At 36.9% G+C, this 21,146-nt stretch overlaps 1 protein-coding gene across 5 annotated transcripts in view; it reads left to right on the top strand.

Moving 5' to 3' along the window:
- LOC150057050 (uncharacterized) overlaps positions 1 to 21,146 on the top strand; it is a 69,684-nt gene that overhangs the window by 6,898 nt on the left and 41,640 nt on the right. For 4 of the 5 annotated variants that reach the window (XM_090342239.1, XM_090342236.1, XM_090342238.1 and 1 more), the window contains exons 3-6: positions 5,023 to 5,147; positions 9,844 to 9,932; positions 10,535 to 10,611; positions 13,410 to 13,556. In XM_090342239.1, the coding sequence (XP_090198365.1) occupies positions 5,023 to 5,147; positions 9,844 to 9,932; positions 10,535 to 10,611; positions 13,410 to 13,556 (438 nt within the window). Of the gene's footprint in view, positions 1 to 5,022; positions 5,148 to 9,843; positions 9,933 to 10,534; positions 10,612 to 13,409; positions 13,557 to 21,146 lie in introns of those variants that run through there. The other variant, XM_090342240.1, reaches the window with a different exon arrangement.

Genomic DNA, 21,146 nt, shown 5'->3' with positions numbered 1-21,146 from the left:
AAAAAGGAAAATTGAAAGCCAGGAGCTGATGGCCCACACCTGTAAATATAGCTATGTAGGAGGCTGAGATCTTGAGGATCTCGATTCAAAAGCCAAAGCATGCCCAGGCACAAAAGACCATGAGACTCTAATCCTCCCCCAGTTAACTCCCAGAAAACAGGAAGTGGTGCTGTAGCTTAAGTATAGAGAGCTAGCTTTAAGCTGAAGAACTCGGGGACAACGCTCAGGCCCAGAGTTCAAGCCTAATGACCACCCCCCCCCCCCAAAAAAAAAAAGCAAGACAGAGAGATTGAGGAGGGAGTGGAGAGAAAAGACAATTGAGGATTTGGATGAAATAATGAGAAGGGACTTATCCAAGAAATTAAGTGTAAAAAAACATGAGAAAACTTTTTTGTTTTTGCCAGTCCTGGGGCTTGAAACTCAAGGCCTAGGTACTGTCCTTGGACATTGTTTTTGCTCAAGGCTAGTGCTTTGCCACTTGAGCCACAGTGTCACAGCTTCTTCTGTGGTACTGAGGAATTGAATCCAGGACTATGCTTATGCTAGGCAAGCACTCTACCAGTAGGCTAATCTTCTGGCCCAGGAAAGCATATTATTTTTTTGTTTTTGGCTTTTGCAGATTTTTCAGTAATATTCTCCCAAATGTCTATGACCTAATTCCTAAAACTGTGCTAAGAAATGAGGAAGAGTATGGTCAAAGCTGTTTATTTTGAATGCAGGAAAATAGAACGATGAATCCATTGAAATTTTTTAAGAAGCAGGGAAAGGGTAGAGAAGAATGATAGAAAGGGTTAGGTTGATTTAAATGCATGAGTAGAAATGTCATAATGAAACCCCCCTTTATAAAACTAGTGTCTGCTATAGGACAAAAAAGAAAAAAAGAGAGACTTTATGAAGGTATGATTAAACATTTTGAAGTGATTATCCTGTATTATCTAATTAGCTTATATAATCACAAAGGTTCTTTATATGAGAGAGGCAGGAAGATTAGAGTTAAAAAATAAGGAAGGATTGAAGCAGAGGTCAGGGAAGAGAGATTCTAGATTGCCAGCTTTGGCCAAAGTAAGTTATGCTGCTCACTGATAGAAGCTGAAAAATACAAGGAAAATTTTTCTAGAGCTTTCAAGAAGGAATACTGGATTGTGTCTCTCTCTCTCTCTCTCTCCCTCCCTCCCTCCCTCCCTCCCTCCCTCCCTCTCTCCCTTTCTGTCTCTCCCTCCCTCCCCCTCCCCCCCCCCCTCTCTCTCTCTCTCTCTCTCTTCCTTGATGGGGCTTGAACTCTGGGCCTTGGCACTGTCCCTGAGCTCTTCAGCTCAAGGCTACTGCCCTACCCCTGGGCCTAGGTGTTGTCCCTGAGCTCTTAAGCTCTAGGTTAATACCCAACCCCTTGAGCCACAGCCCTCCTTCCTGTTTTCTAGTAGTTAATTGGAGATAAGAATCTCACGATCTTTAGTGCACCCCCCCCTTCCCACTGGCCTTGAACCATGATCCTCAGATCCTTGATCATGATCCTCCTGAGTAGGTAGGATTACAGGCATGAGCCATTTGCCTGGCTAAAGGGTCTTTTGCTTAGATATTTGTTTTATCTTTATAAATCACTTTAAATGCACATGGATATATTAAGAACACAGTCTGCAGCTTTCAGTTCTTTTTTTTTTCTTTCTTTCTGTTGTGGGACTTGAACTCTGGACCTGAGCACTGTCCCTGAGCTCTTCAGCTCAAGGCTACTTACTACTTGAGCCACAGGTACTACTTCCGGTTTCCTGATGGTTAAGAATCTCACAGACTTCAGGCTTTGAACATCAATCCTCAGATCTTAGCCTCCTAAGTAGCTAGGATTACAGGCATGAGCCATGGACCAAGCCTCAGAGTTTTTTGTTTTAAAGATTTTAAGACTGATTTTTACATCATATTTCAAATGTCATGTTTAACAAGTATTCAAGAAAGGAATCTCTATATGCAATCACTGGCACATAGATTTTAGACCATAAAAAATTAGCTGAGGGTTTGTATGTATAGATACATATTAATCTATATAATAAAACATTATATCAATAGAGTATATATTCCATCATAGATTTTTATATCTGTGTAGTTATATTTATATCTCCAAGACCATGTTCATAACCTTGGGTGCCCAAATATTGTCATCGTTCTTATACTGTTTGGATCTAAATATCCTCATTAAGGATACCATGTACCTTTTGTTCCTTTGGTCTGGACTTATCTTATTCAACATGATTTGATCTAATTTCATCCACTTTCCAGTGAATGCCATATTTTATCTTGTTTGTTGGCTATGTAGAATTCCATTGTATATACATACGTACATATATATACACACACACCACATTTTTTGTATCCATCCATCTGCAGTAGGGCATCTGGGTTGTTTTCGTCTCTTGGCTACTATGAATAGTGCAGAGAGGAACATGGCTGAGCAGGTATCCTTACCATATCCTGGGTATATGGTGCCCGAGAGTGGTATGGCGGGATCATAGAGAAGGTCTGTTTTCTATTCTTAAACTTCCAGAGTGGCTGAACTAGTTTACATTCCCATCAGCAGTGCAGTAGGGTTCCTGTTTCTCTGCAACCCCAGCATTTGTCATTGTCTGAGTTGAGAATATTGGTCATTCTAATTGGGTAAGGCGGTGTCTTAGGGTTGTCAGAGTTCAGAATGTTGTAGGCCTCAGAATTTTTTTTTTAATTTATTTTATTGTAAAGGTGATGTACAGGGGTTTACAGTGACATAAATAAAGTGATAAGTACATTTCTTGTCGAACATTGTTATCTTCTCTAATTTTTCTCACACTTTCTCTCCTCAATACCCCACCTCCTTCTCAGAAATCTTAAAAATAAATTATGAGCCTGGTGTTGGTGACATACACTTGTAATCCTAGCTACTCAGAAAGTTGAGATGATCTTAGTTCAAAGCCAGCCTAAGCAGTTTATGAGAGACTTACCTCATTAACCACCAAAATCTTGAATTGGAGCTGTGACATAAGTGTAGAGAGCTAGCCCTGAGCACTTAGTTGAAGCCCTAGTACTGACTGGCACACAAAAAAAAAGGATGAATCATGAAAATAAAACTTATAAGCCTCTTTTGAGGAGCAGAGTTCTTTGAGTGAGTAATTATAAGGACAAAGTGCCATAGTAATTCACGATTGCAACATTTATTGTTCAGCTTTTGTAGATCAGAACTTTGGGCATAGTTTGCTAATGCCTTTGATTCAAGGTTCTAACAGTTAAAAATGTAATCATGAAGAAGGCTTAATTTGATGATAGTATGATCCAAGCACTCTCACAGGTTAATAGGACTTTCTTTGTGAACTATCTTTGGTTGAGGACCTTAGTTCCTTACTTGTAGGCTTATTTCTTGGCTACTTGGGCCTCTCTTTATTCACATGCGACTACTTTTTTTTTGTTTTTTGTTTTGTTTTTTTTTTTGCCAGTCCCACGCTTGAACTCAGGGTCAGAGCACTATCCTTGGGCTTTCTCAAGCCACAGCACCACTTCCTGCCTTTTCTATATATGTGGTACTGAAGAATAAAACCCAATTCTTTGTAAATGCTACGCAAGTACTCTACCACTAGGCCAAGCTCCTGACCCCTAGTTGTTTTTTTTGTTGTTGTTGTTTTGTTTTTTTAAGTGAGAAAGTAGGCAAGCAGAGTTTATGACAGAAATGTTTCTGGTTGGGGGCCAGGAGTTTGACCTAGTGGTAGAGTGATTGCTTAGTATGTACAGAGAAAGAAAAAGAAAAGGCTTTTGTTGTTTTTTTTCCTTTGTGCTGGAAGGGAATGAACTCAGGGCCTCCCTCAAATTCTTACGATGCCTCTTACCACTTGACCCATGCCTCCAGTAAGTATAGCATTTAAAAGTATTTTATTGTTAACATATTGTTTTGAGGGGCTACTATTTCATAAGTCAGGTAGTGAGTACATTTCTTTCTTTTTTTTTTTTTTTTTTGCCAGTCCTGGGCTTGAGCTCAGGGCCTGAGCACTGTCCTTGGACTTTCTCAAGGCTAGAGCTCTACCACTTGAGCCTCAGCACCACTTCTGGCTTTTTTCTATGTATGTGGTACCGAGGAATCGAACCCAGGTCTTCGTGCATGCTAGGCAAGCACTCTACTACTAGGCCAAACTCCCGGCCCCTGTTAAACCATCTCTTAGATACAAATACATTACTACAGCTATGGATAATGGTATTGACATCTTTTAAAAACATCTGCAAAGCAGACATGGTTAAATATGGCTTTTCCTAGATGGGCTGCACTACTTAATCTTACTTCCTTTTATATCAAATTAAGGCAGTTTTAGTTACCAAATATAAATACACTATGATTAATAGCTGGGTGCAGTGGTTCATGTCCATAATCCTAGCTACTCAGGAAGCTGAGATTAGAGGATCATGGTTCAAAACCAGCCTAGGCACTAAAGTCTGTGAGACTCTTTTTTTTTTTTTTTTTTTTTGCCAGTCTTGGGTTTGAGCTCAGGGTCTGAGCACTGTCCTTGGACTTTCTCAAGGCTAGAGCTCTACCACTTGAGCCTCAGCACCACTTCCGGCTTTTTTCTATGTATGTGGTACCAAGGAATTGAACCTGGGTCTTCATGCATGCTAGGCAAGCACTCCACCACTAGGCCAAACTCCCGGCCCATCTGTGAGACTCTTATCTCCATTAAAAAACCCACCAGAAAATGGGAAGTGGCTCTGTGACTATAGGGGTAGAGTGACAGCTCCCAGGCCCAGAGTTCAAGCCCTGCAACTGACCACTGACCACTCCCCCCAAAACAAAACACAAAATATACACTACTTGACATTATTTAAATATTGTGTTATTTTAATATTGCAATATGCATGCTGGTTTAAAAAGCTTGTCTTAGTGGTTCTAATTGTAAAGATTTAAAAAATAATGTGATTCTGTTGCTTAAGAATGAATACCAGACATTTAATGACTTTCTGTATGCTTTATTTCTCATTATAAATTTTACAAATAGCCCTTTATGATTTCTTTTCTATTAACAGAATTCTGCTTAGTCAGAGCCGTGATGGCATTGTGTTCAGCACTGATGACTATTTTCACCATCAAGATGGGTACAGGTATAATGTTAACCAACTTGGTGATGCCCATGACTGGAACCAGAACAGAGGTGTGTTTTAGGCTAAGTGTCTTGAGATAGATTTGGCTAACAGTCAGAAAACATAGGGTTTATTCTTGACTTAGAGTTTTACCAGCTAAATGATTTTGGCAAGACATTTCGATAACTTGATAATTATATTTGCCCTGCCAGATCAAAGTTGTTGTGGAAATTATTGAATTTATATAAAATATGTTATGAACTATTAATGATTTACTAATAATTCCTGATAAAAGAATAGCACTGTCATAGTTTAGTGAGTTTTAGATTGTGAATAAATTCAGATAACTTACACTATTGTTACATTGTAAAAGTTATTTCCCCTGAGAATAATGTCAGTATATTTCGCAACTCAGTATAATTTCTGTTAATATTGAAAATTTTTATCATTGGTGTGCTGTAAAAAGTCCTATGTAATACATTTGTTTTTTGAGTTATGTCAGTCAGTATCTTTTCTTCATGAACAACAATCTTGATGATGGTGGTTAATTACTTGGGGACTTTTTAATGTTTACCTACATGAATATGCATTATGATTGCACTGCGGTTACAAATTGGACATTTAAGTATTGTTTTCCTTAGGTAAACCTACTCAGTCTGACATACATAGGTCAATATTTCTTTTCTTTTTTCTTTTTGGTGGGTCATGGGGCTTGAACTAGTCCTGGGTGCTGTCCCTGAGATCCTCAGCTCAAGGCTACTATCCTACCCTTGAGCCAAGCCCACTTCCCATTTTCTAGAGGTTAATTGGAAATAAGAGTCTCAGGTTCTTTTGTGCCCAGGTTGACTTTGAACCTTGATCCTTAGATCTAAGCCTTCTGAGTAGCTAGTATTACAGCTATATCATGCCTGGCTTATAAGTCAAGAAAAAAGAAAAAACAAGATCATGTTGGGGTAGATGGAGGACAGTGAGGATAATGGAAGAGATGATGTTGAGTAAGATACATTATACACAGCTTGATATGTTAAATTGAAATTCCTTTGCATAACTAATTATAATAAAAATAAAAGAATATCATAGAAACAATCACAGTAACTTTGAATTAAAATTAAGATTCTGTAGAATATTACATTTACCTCTCCAACTTTGTAATTTTGAGTAGTCAGGTTTTTTTTTTTTTTTGTTGTTGTTGTTGTTGTTTTTGATGGTGCTGGGGCTTGAACTCTCAAGGCTAGTGCTTTACCATTTGAACCACAGCACCACTTCCTGCTTTTTCTGTGTATGCAATAGCAAGGAATCAAACCCAGGGGCTTTGTGCATGCTAGGCAAGCACTCTACCACTAGGCTATGTTCTGGCCCAAGTTTTTAGTTTAGTTTTATTTTATTTTATTTTATTTTTTTTGCCAGTCCTGGGCTTGAGCTCAGGGCCTGAGCACTGTCCTTGGACTTTCTCAAGGCTAGAGCTCTACCACTTGAGCCTCAGCACCACTTCTGGCTTTTTTTTTTTTTTTTATGTATGTGGTACCTAGGCAAGCACTCTACCACTAGGCCAAACTCCCAGCCTCCTTTAGTTTTGTTTCATGTGTTTGCTTGAAGGTCCTGAGCTTGAACCCAAGTCCTACACACTATTCCTTAGCTTTTTTGCTCAGGGCCAGCATTCTACTACTTGATTAATAGCTCTTCAGCTTTTTTGTTGGTTAATTGGAGATGAGTCTCACAGACTTTCCTGCCACTTTGAACCATGATTCTCAGCTCTCAGCCTCTTGAGTAGCTAGGATTATGGGTATAAGCCACCAGTGCTCCTGGCTTTTTTTGCCAGTCCTGGGACTTGAACTCAGGATCTGGACACTGTCCTTGGGATTTCTCAAGGCTAGCATTGTGCACTTGAGCCACAGTACCATGATCTTCAGCCTTTCCTGGATATGTAGTATGAAGGAATGGAACACATGGCTTCATGCATGCTAGACAGGCACTCTACCACTAGGCCAAACTCCTGGCTTTTTCCCTCCCTCCCTCCCTCCCTCCCTCCCTCCCTCCCTCCCTCCCCCCCTCCCCCCTTCTTCCCTTCCTTCCTTCCCTTATTAAAAAAAAGTCAGCATACATTTGCTACACAGTAGGGGAGTTCATGTGACATTTCTGCTCGTGTGTACAGTGGATTTCAGTCAATCTCACCCCTTCCTCCCGTTTCCTAAGACAATGCAGATTTCATTGTTCTGTTGTGGTCTATGGAAACTACTTTGACTATATTCATACTCATTTACCTTGTTAGTTGAACGCCCTCTTGCTAGCAATACTCACTACCCCCAACAGAACCTGTTTTCTCTGTCTTCACTCTCCTCATTCCTGGTTTTTACCCCCAACAGAACCTGTTTTCTCTGTCTTCACTCTCCTCATTCCTGGTTTTCACTGATTTTTTTAAGCTGTTTGGATGTGTGGTTGCAGTGCATTTCAATATTATTCATCCTCTACATTTTTAAAAATCCCTGATTCTCAGGGATTATAGTTTAATGGTCTGGAATGAGGCATAAACATTTTTTAATTCCTCCAGATTATTCTAAAATATGATGAAAATTGGCCCTAGGCACTTGACCTGAGCTTTTTTGCTCAACACTAGTACTTTACAACTTGAGCCATGGCTCCACTTCCAGCGTGCATTTGTGCGTGCATGCATGCGTGAGTGCGTGTGTGTGTGTAGGGGGGAGGTGGTTAATTGGAGTTAAGAGTTTCACTGACTTTCCTGCCTGTGCTAACTTTGAACTGTGATCCTCAGATCTCAGCCTCCTGAGTAGCTAGGATTATAGGTGTGAGCCATCAGTGTCTAGTGACACAATACCTCTTGACACCCTGATTCTTGTCTCAGAAAAGAAAAATTCTGAAAGTTATATTTTTTGGATTTTATGTATTTCATATATTTTATGGTTAAAATTAACCTTACTTAATCAAATCTTTTTGATTTTTTTTTTTCTTTATGTTCATTCAGTCATAGGACTTGAACTCTGGGCCTGGACTCTTGTCCCTGAGCCTCTTTGTGTTCAAGGCTGTTGTTGTACTGCTTCAGCCACAGTACCACTTCAGCGTTTTTGAGTAGCTTATTGGAGATAAGAGTCTCAAGGAGACTTTTCTGCCCAAACAGAAATCTCAGATCTCAGCCTCTAATAGTTAGGACTACAGATATGAGCCACCAGCACCCAGCTCCTTTTTTTTTTTTTTTTTTTTAAACTGCCTCATTGTGACAGTGGTTCTCATCTCATGATAGATGATAGAAAAGGTGACATTGAAAATTTAGAATAAAACTACATTCTATTGTGTTATTGCTTTTTTTTTCTTTCTTTTTCTTTTTTTGTGGGTTGTGGGGCTTGAAATCTGGGCCTGGGCACTGTGCCACAGTGCCATTTCCTGTTTTCTGGAGTTAAGAGTCTCACAGACTTTAGTGCCTGGGCTGGCTTTGAACTGCAATCCTCAGATCTCAGCCTTCTGAGTAGCTAGGATTACAGGCATGGACCACTGGTGCCCAGATTGAACAACTGCTTCTAAGTAACACCTGCTTCTTTTTTTTTAACCACAAGCCTTTGTTAATTTAAAAACATCACTTGTAGATAATACAGATAAACCTCAAATGAAAACATTCCTATCTCCCCTTGCATTAGTTCAGCTCTGTGCTTTCTTTGTGAGTGTGACTGTGTGTGTGTGTGACTGTGTGTGTGTGTGTGTTTTGTCAGTCCTGAGGCTTGAACTTAGGGCTAGGACACTGTCCCTGAGCTTCTTTTGCTTAAGGCTTTTTTTTTTTTTTCTGTGTATGTGGTATTGAGGAATCAAACCCAGAGCTAGGCAAGCAGTCTATCATTATGCCATATTCCCAGCCCCTAAGCTCTACTTTAATATATATTTAACTATTGTGTTCCAGTATTTTAACTATTGCCCTTTCATTTAATAACCTTTGACTTTTTTTTTTTTTTTTTTTTTTTTTGGTGGGGCTTGAACTCTGGACCTGGGTGAGGTCTCTGAATTCTCCACCTCAAGTCTCCCATTGTACCTCTTGAGCAACAGGTTTTCTGTTGGTTAATCAGAGTCTCAAGGACTTTTGTGCCAGGCTGGCTCTGAACCATGATCCTCAGATCTTAGGTATGGGCCACTGGCGCCCAGCTTAATCTCTGACTTTTTAGATAAATACATTTCTACTTTTTTTTTTGGGGGGGGGGCTAGTCCTAGGGATTGAAATCTGGGCCTGAGCACTGTCCTTGGGCTTTTTCCTCAAGGCTAGCACTGTGCTGGGTGTTAGTGCATGCTAGATGAGCACTTTATGGCTAGGCCAAACTCCTGGCTCTTCACTTCTTTTTGTATTGGATCTGTATTAAGTTGTAATTTATTCTTTTATCACTTTAATTCCTACAAATGAAACCAGTCTAGAAGCATCATTAGCTCCAAGGTCAACTAAATTGTCTTAAAAATGTCTTTCTTTTTTTTTTGCCAGTCTTGGGCTTGGGCTCAGGGCCTGAGCACTGTCCTTGGACTTTCTCAAGGCTAGAGCTCTACCACTTGAGCCTCAGCACCACTTCCAGCTTTTTTTCTATGTATGTGGTACTAAGGAATCAAACCCAGGTCTTCGTGCATGCTAGGCAAGCACTCTACCACTAGGCCAAACTCCCGGTGTTTTAAATACAGAGTTCTGTGACACATTATTTCTTAAAATTAAATATTTAACTTTATTTTGTATATTTTAGACTAAAACTTTCTTTGTATTTGTTTTTAATATATTTTCTGTTTCAGCAAAACAAGCTATTGATCAGGGGAGATCTCCAGTTATAATAGACAACACTAATACACAAGCTTGGGAAATGAAACCATATGTGGAAATGGTAAATATGAGATGTGGGATCTTTTGTTTTTTGTTTTTGTCAGTTCCTTATTCTGAAATTTTGGTTGATTTGATCTTTATTTTTATTTATTTATTTTTGCCAGTACTGAGTTTCAGCTCAGGGAGACACTGACCCTTAGTTTTTTCTGTGTATGGATGTTTTACCATTTGAGAGACAGCTCCACTTCTGGCTTTTGCTGGTTTATTGAAGAGAAGAGTTTCACAGATTTTCCTGCCCTAGCTGGCTTCTAGTTCTTAGCCTTCTGAGTAGCTAAATTACTGGTGTGAGCTATCTGACTGATATATTTGTCCTTGTTTTCTAAGAAGTTTTGTTGATTTTCTTTTCTTTTTTTTTTTTTACATTGGAAAGGGTGCTTATCATGAAATAAACATATTGTTAGTTTTTCTTGTCTTGAATACTAATTGAAATATGTCCAATTCAGTAGTCTTAATATTTTTTCCAAGCATACTATTTTACAATGTAGCACTTTTCTTGATTGAGCAAACTTAGAAGTATTGTTTAAATTTGTATTTATCTGCCTTCTTTTTACTTTTAAGAACTGTTCTATGGGTTTTGTTTTGTTTTTCCTTTTCTTTATGTAGGCCATAGGAAAAGGATACAGAGTAGAGTTTCATGAACCTGAAACTTGGTGGAAATTTGATCCTGAAGAATTAGAAAAGTAAGGCATTCAAAATTCTTTTTTGAATCTTCATACTTTTTTTCTTTTATGTGGCCAGTTTCTTTCCTAGCCTTTGCATGTTGTCTGTTACTTATGCTTTTTATTTTCTCAAGGAACATTAACTTAAAAGTTTTTTGAGGAGCCTTATCTTGTTAAAATTTATTAGATATGCTTTGTTAATAATGTGAGTTCTTATATCTTGTTTTTTTAAATGCTATTGTGGGTCTAGGAAACATTGAGGGTAATAAACCTCCATGGTTTTTAGTTAGGCCTTGCCCTTCCTCATTCATCTCCATATTTTGGCATTTTGGGGCCCCATCATCAATTTTACCGTGTTACTTTCTTTTCTTTTCTTTTTTTTTTTTCCCTTGTGGGTCATGGGGCTTGAACTAGGCCTGGGCGCTGTCCCTGAGCTCTTCAGCTCAAATCTACTAACCTATCCTTGAGCCAAGGATAGGGCATTTTCTAGAGGTTAATTGGAGATAAGAGTCTCATGCTCTGTAGTGCCCAGGCTGGCTTTGAACCTTGATCTTCATATCTCAGCCTCCTGAGTAGCTAGGATTATAAGTATGAGCCACTGTGCCCAGCTACCTTGTTACTTTCATTCTCCCTCCCTCCCTCCCTCCCTCCCTCCCTCTCTCTCTCTCTCTCTCTCTCTCTCTCTCTCTCTCTCTCTCTCTCTCTCTCTCTCTTTCTCTCTGTCTCTCTCTCTCTCTCTGTCTCTCTCTCTCTTTCTCCTTGTTCAGATTCACTACTTCAGGTCCCTAATTCTACACCAAGATCCTTATAATCAATGTGATATGTACATATATATATATAATATATGCTATATATACACACATATATAGTATAGTATATGATATATGTGTGTGCATATGTATGTATGTATTTATTTATGTATTTTGCCAGTCCTGGACCTTGAACTCATGGCCCAGGCACTATCCTTGGGCATTCTCAAGACTAGAGCTCTATCACTTGAGCCACAGCTCCATTTCTGCCTTTTTCTGTGTATGTGTTACAGAGAACTTGAACCCAGGGCTTTGTGCATGCTAGGCAAGCACTCTACCATAAGACCACTCCCCTGGTTTGTGATTTTTTTTTTTATTGAAGAATTTATTAACATTGACTTTTACATCATATTTCAAATGATGTGTTTAACAAACAAGTATTCAAGAAGGGAATCTATATACAATCGATTTTTTTCTTAATGGAGGGGGTTTTTTAGGAAGGTAACACAGTATTTTTGCCTTGTAACACTACCCTTTCAGAGAAGTAAGTAGTATATTGCAGTCAAACATTGTAATAATTCTTCAGCAGATCATGACTATTCAGTCTAAGAAGAAAGATCCTATGCAATCTAATTTTTTTTCTGGGTAGGTCATGCTGCCAAATGAGTAGAGATCTGATCTGACCAGATTTCCTATTATCTGATTGCAGTGTTTGTCAGAGAATAGTTCTTCCATCTAGCTCTTCCATTTGTGTCCTTGGTTTTCCTGACTATTCCTGTTTTCCTTCTGTACTTTTACTCCCTCCTTAGGTAATAATTTTATTGAGGATTAATTCACTTATCATACAATTTCAATAAATTTTCAATTTAGTTCCAGAGTTGTTGTGCAGCCATCATTCCCAAATCTCCCCCACCTTTTTGTGCACCACTGAGGATTGAACTCAAGGCATCTCCTTGCTTACTAGTCAATATTCTGCCATGATTCATTCCCCCCACCCCCATACTTTTGCTTTAGTTTAGTTTTCTAGGTAAGGTCTCTAGCTAACTTGCCTGGGCTAAGCTTCCAATTGTGATCCTCATGTCTCTATCACCAGGTACCATAGGTGAGGAGCAACAGGCCCAGCTTTCCCTCTCCATGTTCTAAACTAATTTTTTTTTCTCTCAGTCTGCCCTCTTTTATCATCAAGTTCTACCACTGAGTTACATCCCTAGCCTTTGCAAAGTGTGTTCTGTATATGGGATCTAGCTAATTCTTTTGCCATATCATTTATTCCTTTGGCTACTGTTTGACTTGTGTTCTTACATACTCATCTGCTGTTGCTTGCTTGCCTGCCAAACTAGATCACCCTTGAGGTAGAAGAGACAGAAATTTAAAATTTAAAGATAATTGAGTTACTCTGAGTAAATGGATGACTAAATCGTCAAATCATGACATCACTAACATTTGTTGTATTTTTATATTTCTTAACCTATCTTTATATAAGAAAGCCAATTTAATTGATATCTGGCATACTCTGATTTTTTAGAAGAAGAAACTGAGTCCTTGATTTTGGCATCTGCATTTAGTTATCTCTTGCCACTTTTTCAAAGTTATTTTTAATTTTTTATAGAGCTGGGTACTGAACTCAGATCTTTACACGTTGTAGGCAAATGCTGTCTATGTTTATTTCATTCAACATTTGTTCCTGAGACATGCCAAATTGTTTTATCTTTAGTAATGTGTTAGCAATAAAATACATTTAAAAAATACGATACCTTTAAGAAATGATAACCTGTTTTGCATTGTAAGCCCTCAAAGTTCATTTAATTCTTAATTTTAAATTATGTAATTTAGTCTTTTACTTTTTTTTAAAAAAATCTTGGTTTTGTAAAGGGGATATACTAGTAGATGGTTATATGTAAAGGAGGTAAAAAGCATTTTTTTGTGCAACAGCCAATATGAATCTTTGTATAAAATGTGAGTAAATGAATTATAACTTTTAATGTTTGCCAAAGATTTATAATCTATATTATGTGAATCTAAAATACTTTTAAGCTCTAAGCCTAATATATTCTTTTTCTTTTTTGGTAGGAGGAATAAACATGGTGTTTCTCGACAGAAGATTGCTCAGATGCTGGATCGTTATGAATATCAAATGTCCATCTCTATTGTAATGAACTCAGTGGAACCATCACAGAAAAGCACACAAAGACTCACCCCTCCCCAGGGGAGTCAGAGGTGGGGAGGCTCTCTAGGCTCACATAATCAAGTCTGTGTCACAAATAACCATTAAGGTGGCTATTCTGAGTTAAACATCTGTTGCTTGTTCTTGAAAAAAAAAAAATAGTGAGCCTGTTTTTGAAGTTAAAATAGTTTGAAATAAAAGAAGAAAATGAAGCCTTCCGAAGGATGTTCCCAACAAGTTCTTAAATTCTAAAGTATAAATAAAAAAAGATATAAAAATTGTATTTTAAATGTTTTTATAATCTTTTGTGGCAATACCTCTGATCATTATAAGTAACAAAATGTTAGGAACTAGGATTTTGTCTAAAATTGAATTTTAAACTCATTTTACCCCTTTTGTAAATGTAATAGAATAGGTTTTAAATAGTTTTTTAAAAATTGAACTAATATTTTTCTTTCACTACTTTCAAATACTTAGGAAATACCAGCTTGTTATAGGTCAGTTATTGATTCCCCTGTTCATATACAAGTAAATTACGTTTCATCTAGTCTATCAGTGTGACAAAATTACTTTGAAGACATAATTAGCATGTTCAAATAGAATTCTCAGCAAATAGTAGAATTATCAAAACCTTGAAAGTTTTCTTTACAATGTATGTAATATATTCATCACATAATATACAAATGTTCATTACCCTTCTCAATCCATCTCATTCTCTCTATACACTTGCTAGTTCTGAAAGGACACAAAAGTAAGTGACTATATTTAGAAAAAAACTTTTCAGATGATTCTGATAATTTTCACTTCATTCAATTTAATGTAATATAATTCTAATATAAAAATACTATGGATAAAATACTTTGGACAGTTTCGTTAGTATTGATAACAAGAACATTTGTCCTATACAGTACCATATTTCTCCTAGTTCTGATTTTTTTTTTCTTTAGATCTAATTATATTTCTTTCACTGAATAGTTTTCCTTTTGCTAGGGATTGAACTTGGCCCTTGCACATACTAGGCAAACACTCTTACTACTGCTGAAGAGTTTTATGTCTTTTACTTAAAATTTTAGAAATAATAATATACTTTGTTTCAGTCTTGTAATTTATCCCTGCCTTCAGACAGAGGTTATCCTAGTTAAACAGTTCTCTTTGTAGTACGTAAAGAGTACATAACAAATTTTATCTTATAAAAATACTCTTTTGGAGCTGGGCGTAGTGGCTCACATCTGTAATCCTGGCTACTTAGGAGGCTTCGATCTGAGGATTAAGGTTCAAGCCAGCCCAGGCACTAACATCCATGAGACTTTTATCTCCAATTATCCAGCAGAAAACTGGAAGTGGTGCTGTGGCTCAAGGGGTAGGTCGGTAGCCTTGAGCTGAAGAGCTTAAGGATAATGTCCAGGCCCATAGTTCAAGTCCCACAACCAACAACAACAAAAATGCTCTTTTGGGCTGGGAAGGTGCCTAATGGTTGGGTGCTTACGTGCATCAAGCCCTGGCTTGGATTCCTCAGTACCATATAAACAGAAAAGGCCAGTTGTGGCATTATGTCTCAAGTGGTAGATTGCTAACCTTGAGCAAAAAAAGCTCAGGAACAGTGCCCAGGTCCCAAGTTTAAGCCCCAGGACTGGGAAAACAAAGAAACTTTTAAGCTTTGGTTTACTTTTACTCTAGGAAAAATTCCACCCAATTTAATACAATTTAAAACATTAACTTTTAGCTGTTTTACATGGTAATACTTCACTACCCTTAAACTAAACTATAGCCCATCTTAAATCTTGTATTCTTCATCTATTATGTTAAAACCTTTCACTTATTTTTTAACTTTAACTATTTTCCCATCTCTTTATATTATCATTAAATTGTGAGGCTGAAAAGTAGATACTGTATTATCAACAAGTTCTTTATTACATTTCCTTTAGTGAAATAATTTTTCTATTTATGGTATGCTTTGGTGCTGCTTATATTTGAATTAATATAACCTTGCTTTATTTTGTTTAACCTAAGTGTATATTTGTGTATATTTGTTTATCTTAACTACATGTGATGTAGTAGAAATATACTAATACTTGTTTTGTGTGAGAGTATATATATTTCCCTATATACATATCTTATTTCATTTTGGAGTAATATTTGTTGGTATTTGCACTTGTGTTTTGCGGGATTTATTATATATAAATGAACATAGTTTTAAAATCATACAGAAAGATTAAACTTGGGGAAAGATGAAGCAACTGTTAGATATATTGTGTGTCCCTTCCCTCTGTCTTTATGAAACTTAGACTTAGGAGCAACCAACTTTCATAAATATATATTGAAGGTATAGAAAATTTCCTTAGAGACATTATAAGGAAGCATATTTATGTTAGACCTTAAGTTTAAAGTAATTTTCTAGATTTTATCATATATTTAATTTTATTTCCTGATTTGTCTTCCTACTTAACAGTCATTTACAAGTTCATAACCGTTTCCAGTAATTTTTTTTTTTTAATGTTACGTTTCTAGCTGGACACCAGTGGTTGACACCTAGCTAGTAGTCCTCACTATTCAGAAGGCTGAGATTTGAGAATCCCAGTTTGAAGCCCAGCTCAGGCCGTAAAGTCAGGAGAGTCTTATCTCCAATTAAATACCAAAAAGTGGGAAGTGGAGCTGTGGCTCAAATAGTAGAGTGCTAAGGGACTATCTGTGCTCAGGCCTTGTTCAATCCCCAATCCCCACACAAAAGAAGAAAAAATGAAAAGATAAATTCCTGTGAGGCAAGGGAATAACATCCTCAAATAATTTTTCTTTCTTTTTTTTTCTATGGAAAAGTAGTTAATAGATGTCTAAGCATTAAGGCTAACTTAAAGAACAGTGGAAAGATAAATATACAATGAAAGATACTAAAATCACAATAAGGCATTGGTGCTAAAATGTATAGAAATGTAGAGGTTACCTGTTAAAGGTAAACTCTTTATCAAGGCTTTTAATATTCAGATATAGTCTTTTGTGGGGGGAGCACTTCTGAGGCTTCATTTCAGTGCCTTGTGTTCTGTTTCAGCTTTCTACTAATAGCTGGGTACTCTCCACTGAGCTGAGCCTTCAGCCCAGCATTTTTGTAGGTTGACTTACAAAGAGTATAGTAGACATTTTAATTAGATATACATATTTAACTTGTATTCCACAATTTTTAGTTTGGTTCAGCAAGATTTAATTATAGTTAATTCCTTTTTGGGCTGTTTCAGTGTAATCCTTTCATTTTTGGTAAATGTATAATTAGCTCCATATTATAGTATTGCTAGTAAAGTATTTGAAATTATTAAGTTGAACATTTGGTACTCCTTTGTAAATAGGTAATCTTTAAGTATTCTGAAAGAAAATAGTCAAATTTTTAAAAAATATTTTATCTGTGTAAATGTTAAGATTATTTACAAAATATTGGATTCTTGTGGTTAGAGTAATAGGATTGATTTAGATATTTGAAGTTTGCATACCTTGTCCAAAATAGATTATTTTTGAATTTTCTAGTTTTGTATACAGATTTCAAAGAGATTCAGACTTTCAAGTGAGATGTTTGCTTTGACTTTATTCAAGTTTTTACTGTAGAAAGGTAATTTTCTGAAAGTCCTTTTCTATGTATTTATTTTGGTGATACTTTCTTCCTAAAGTGCGTGCCTTGAGCAGATAGGTATAACTATCAGTCTGTTAAAGCTTAAGTAATATTCTAACATGTATGCAGTAACTAATAAGGGCTGAGGGTTGTTTTTGTTTTTGTTTTGTGGGTCATGGGTCTTGGAACTCTGGGCCTGGGTGTTGTTCCTGAACTCTTCAGCTCAAGGCTACCGCCCTACCATTGAGCCACAGTGTCACAAATGGCTTCCTAGTGATTGACTGGAGCTAAGAGTCTCAGTTCTTTAGTTCCCAGGCTGGCTCTGAACCATGATCCTCAGATCTTTGCCTCCTGAGTAGCTAGGATTACAGGAGTGAGCCACCGAGCCTGGCTAGTTATATTGTTTTCTTTTGGTTTTTGGGTGGTTTTATTTATTGTTGTTGTTTTTGCTAGTCCTGGGGCTTGAAATCAGGGCCTGAACACTGTCCTTGGGCTTTCTCGAGGCGAATGCCCTACCACTTAGGCACATCACCATTTCCAGCTTTTTCTATGCACGTGGTACTGAGGAATCAAACCTGGGTCTTCATACACGAAGGTGAGCACTCTACCACTAGGCCAAACTCCCGGCTCTTAGTTGCATTGTTTTTATCTCTGCAGCTTACATAGAATAATACCTTATTCTAGAGTCAAGCAAGTATTAATTTGGTTTTTGTGCAGTGTCTGTTCAGAACAGATAGGTGACAGCATAAAAATTAAATTGGCTTTTAGAATTAGTTTTAGTGGTTACAATCACCATTATATTTTTTATAACTATTCTTGGAAGAAATATACAAAGTAATTGTGGATATCTTGTTTGGTTATGATTTTCTTTTTTACAAATTTAATAAGTTCAGCATACCAGTTTTTAAACTAAAGCCAAGCACCACTGGCTCAAACCGATCATTCTAGCTACTTAGGAGGCTGTGATTTGAGGATTAAGGTTAAAAACCAGCCAGCCTAGGAATATCTTTGAGACATTTGCCTTCAATTAACAACCAAAAAGCAAGAAATGGAACTGTGGCTTAAGTGGTAGAGTGCTAACTTAGAGCAAAAATGCTCAGGGACAATTCTCAGGCCCTGAGTGCAAGCCTCAGAACAGGCATTGGGGAGAGGTTGGGCGGGGAGAATCTAAACTAACTTTAAAATGATTGGCTTCCTTGTACACCTACCAGATTTTTCTCTTTAAACTGTCCTCAGGATGCTAAGAAATAAATTGTTAGTTGAAATAAGATTGGGGAGAAAAGGGGATTTATTTTTGCAAAGCAGTTGAATTTCACATTAGTTGATTCAAATTTCCTTAACCCTAAAATTATTTTCACTTTTTCCTGATTAGTAAGTTCAGATTAGACATGTTTATTATGATTATGATTATCCAGAGCTAATTTTTTTATTAAAGAATTTATTAACATTGATTTTTACATCATATTTCAAATGACATGTTAAAGAAGTGTTCAAGAAGGGAATCTATATACAATCACTGGCACTTAGAATATAATAATCAAAATTAGGCTAAGGGTTTGTATTATCATAGATACATATTAACTTATGTCCTGGGCTTGAGCTCAGGGCCTGAGCATTGTCCTTGCACTTTCTCAAGGCTAGAGCTCTACCACTTGAGCCTCACCACCACTTCTGGCTTTTTTCTATGTATGTGGTACTGAGGAATCTAACCCAGGTCTTCGTACATGCTAGGCAAGCACTCTAACCACTAGGCCAAACTCTGGTCCCGAGAGCTAAATTTTAAATAAAGAATGATTATAGTTTATCCTCAATATCAGATTTCAATGAATAGTATAATTTTGTTATTGTTGTTGGTTGTCTGGCTTAAATTTGGGGACTTGGATACTGTCGCTGAGTTCTTTTGCTCAAGGCTAGCACTCCACCATTTTGAGCCACAGTACAACCTCTTTTTTTGAGTAGTTAATTGGAGAGTCTCATGTGGACTTTTTCTTCCCTAGGCTGGTTTCAAGCAGTAATCCTCAGATTTCAGCCACCTGAGTAGCTAGAATTACATGAGCCACTGGCACCTGGCAAATAGTTTAATTGTCCGTCCGTCCTTCCTTCCCTTTCCTTTTTTTTTTTTTTTTTTTTTTTTTTGCCAGTCCTGGGGCTTGAACTTGGCCTGAGCACTGTCCTTGGACACTTTTTGCTCAAGGTTAGCACTCTGCCACTTGAGCCACAGTACCACTTTCAGCTTTTTCTGTGTAAGTGGTTGGAGGAATCGAGCCCAGGGCTTTGTGCATGCTAGGTGAGCATGTTACCACTAGGCCATACTCCCGGTCACAAAAAGTTTAATTTTTTTAATATATTTTTATTGTAATTAATAGAAGGGTTATATGATATTTGCCAGATAAATGGTGCATTAATTCCCACACATAGATACCCTTTCACATGTCATGGTCCCCATTTCCCTTCCCCCCTCCCCCACCCCTCATCTTGTTTTCCCCTGTTCCCTATCCAATTTCAGATAACCAAATACAACAAATAGTTTAATTTTTAAAAATACAATATACATATGAATAAGCATCAAATTTGAAAATCTCTTCTATGGGTATTCTCAGTACATTATTGCTACTAGATTATATACAAGGACAAAAGAAAGGAGTGACACAAAGAACTTTAAAAAGAATCTCAACAGCAAATTTTTTTCTCTTCTGGTATGAGACTGGAAAATATTAGTTGATTTTTGTATCCCTAATGTAAGGTACTTAGGCATTTACATTAGAAAAATATTTTTTTCCTCAACAAATTCTCTTCTCTGACAATCCTGTTAATGTTACATACTAGATAGGATCATAGCCATGACTGTTTATCAGAACACACATATCTCTGTAACATCGGGAAGTTTTCTTAAGTAAAAATAGATTATTTTGCCAGGTACCTATGGCTTACCTCTATAATCTTAGCTAGTTAGGAGGCCAAGATCTGAGGATCTCTGTTGAAGCCACTCTATTTCCTATTAACCACCAGTGAGTGTGAGTGTGTGTGTGTGTGTAGAACACTGAATAGCCTTGAGCATAAAAGCTCAAGGAAAGTGAAGACAGTGCCCCTGCCTCGAGTTCAAGCCCCATGACTGGCAAAAAAAAAAAATACACACACACACACACACACACGTATTTTGTAGCATGCACTCAGAGCCTCAAACCACAGTATAACTCTCTGATATTAGGACTCCTGCCCTGGTAAACACTACAGCTGATTTAAAAGAAAAAAAAAAATTTGTAAGTTGAACCACATTTTGAAGACTTAAATTTTGAGAACTATCATTAGAGGCAAGAAAACAGTCATCTTTGTTCATGTTTAAAATGCAAAGTACTTTATTGGCTTTTTTGTTTTAATTCTATTTTCATTAGTTATAAAAAATAGTTCATATACAACTAGTTATTGTTGAAATCATACCCCATCTTTCTAATTCTTTTTTAGTATAACAAAAGGATAAAAATTATTTGAATTGCTTTGCTTTCTTCTCTTTGGCAACTTTTTACCTTTTATCCGTTTTCTACTCATCCATTTTATTTTAACAATAGGATTGTGACTAGAACGCCTTCCTAAATACCACTGAACATAAACCCTGTTCCCTTTTGGGCCTGGTTAACAAAGTTAACTTGAAGGTCATCATTCATTTAGTTTCCTGACTCTGTAAGCTAGTAAAATTTTGATAGGGAACTGCTTAGAAAAATTAAAAAGATATTTATCCAATGTGATGCTCGTTGGTTGGGAATCTACTAAACAGACTATAACACAAATACAGATTTGGAAAAAATTTATAGTAACTTAATTATACTGATAGACTTCAGTTCATAAATAGTTGAAAATCACTAGAGGTTACATAGTGTCATCTCTTTTTCTTCCAACGAATTTTCTTCTCTGATAATCCTTCACATTCCAGATATATCATTGCACTTATGGCATATAACAACATACCTCTAAACAGTTTGGAACTTAAGTAAGCTGTACTTACATCATGATTAGAGATTACTGTTTGAAAACTTAATTTATTTTGAGGGAAAGC

The sequence above is a fragment of the Megascapheus bottae genome, chromosome 11 (assembly GCF_031878675.1).
Source record: "Megascapheus bottae isolate mThoBot1 chromosome 11, mThoBot2.hap1, whole genome shotgun sequence".
Classification (NCBI taxonomy): Eukaryota; Metazoa; Chordata; class Mammalia; order Rodentia; family Geomyidae; genus Megascapheus; species Megascapheus bottae.
The sequence above is the reverse complement of the archived record's forward strand: the minus strand, read 5'-3'. Positions and strand labels throughout refer to the sequence as shown.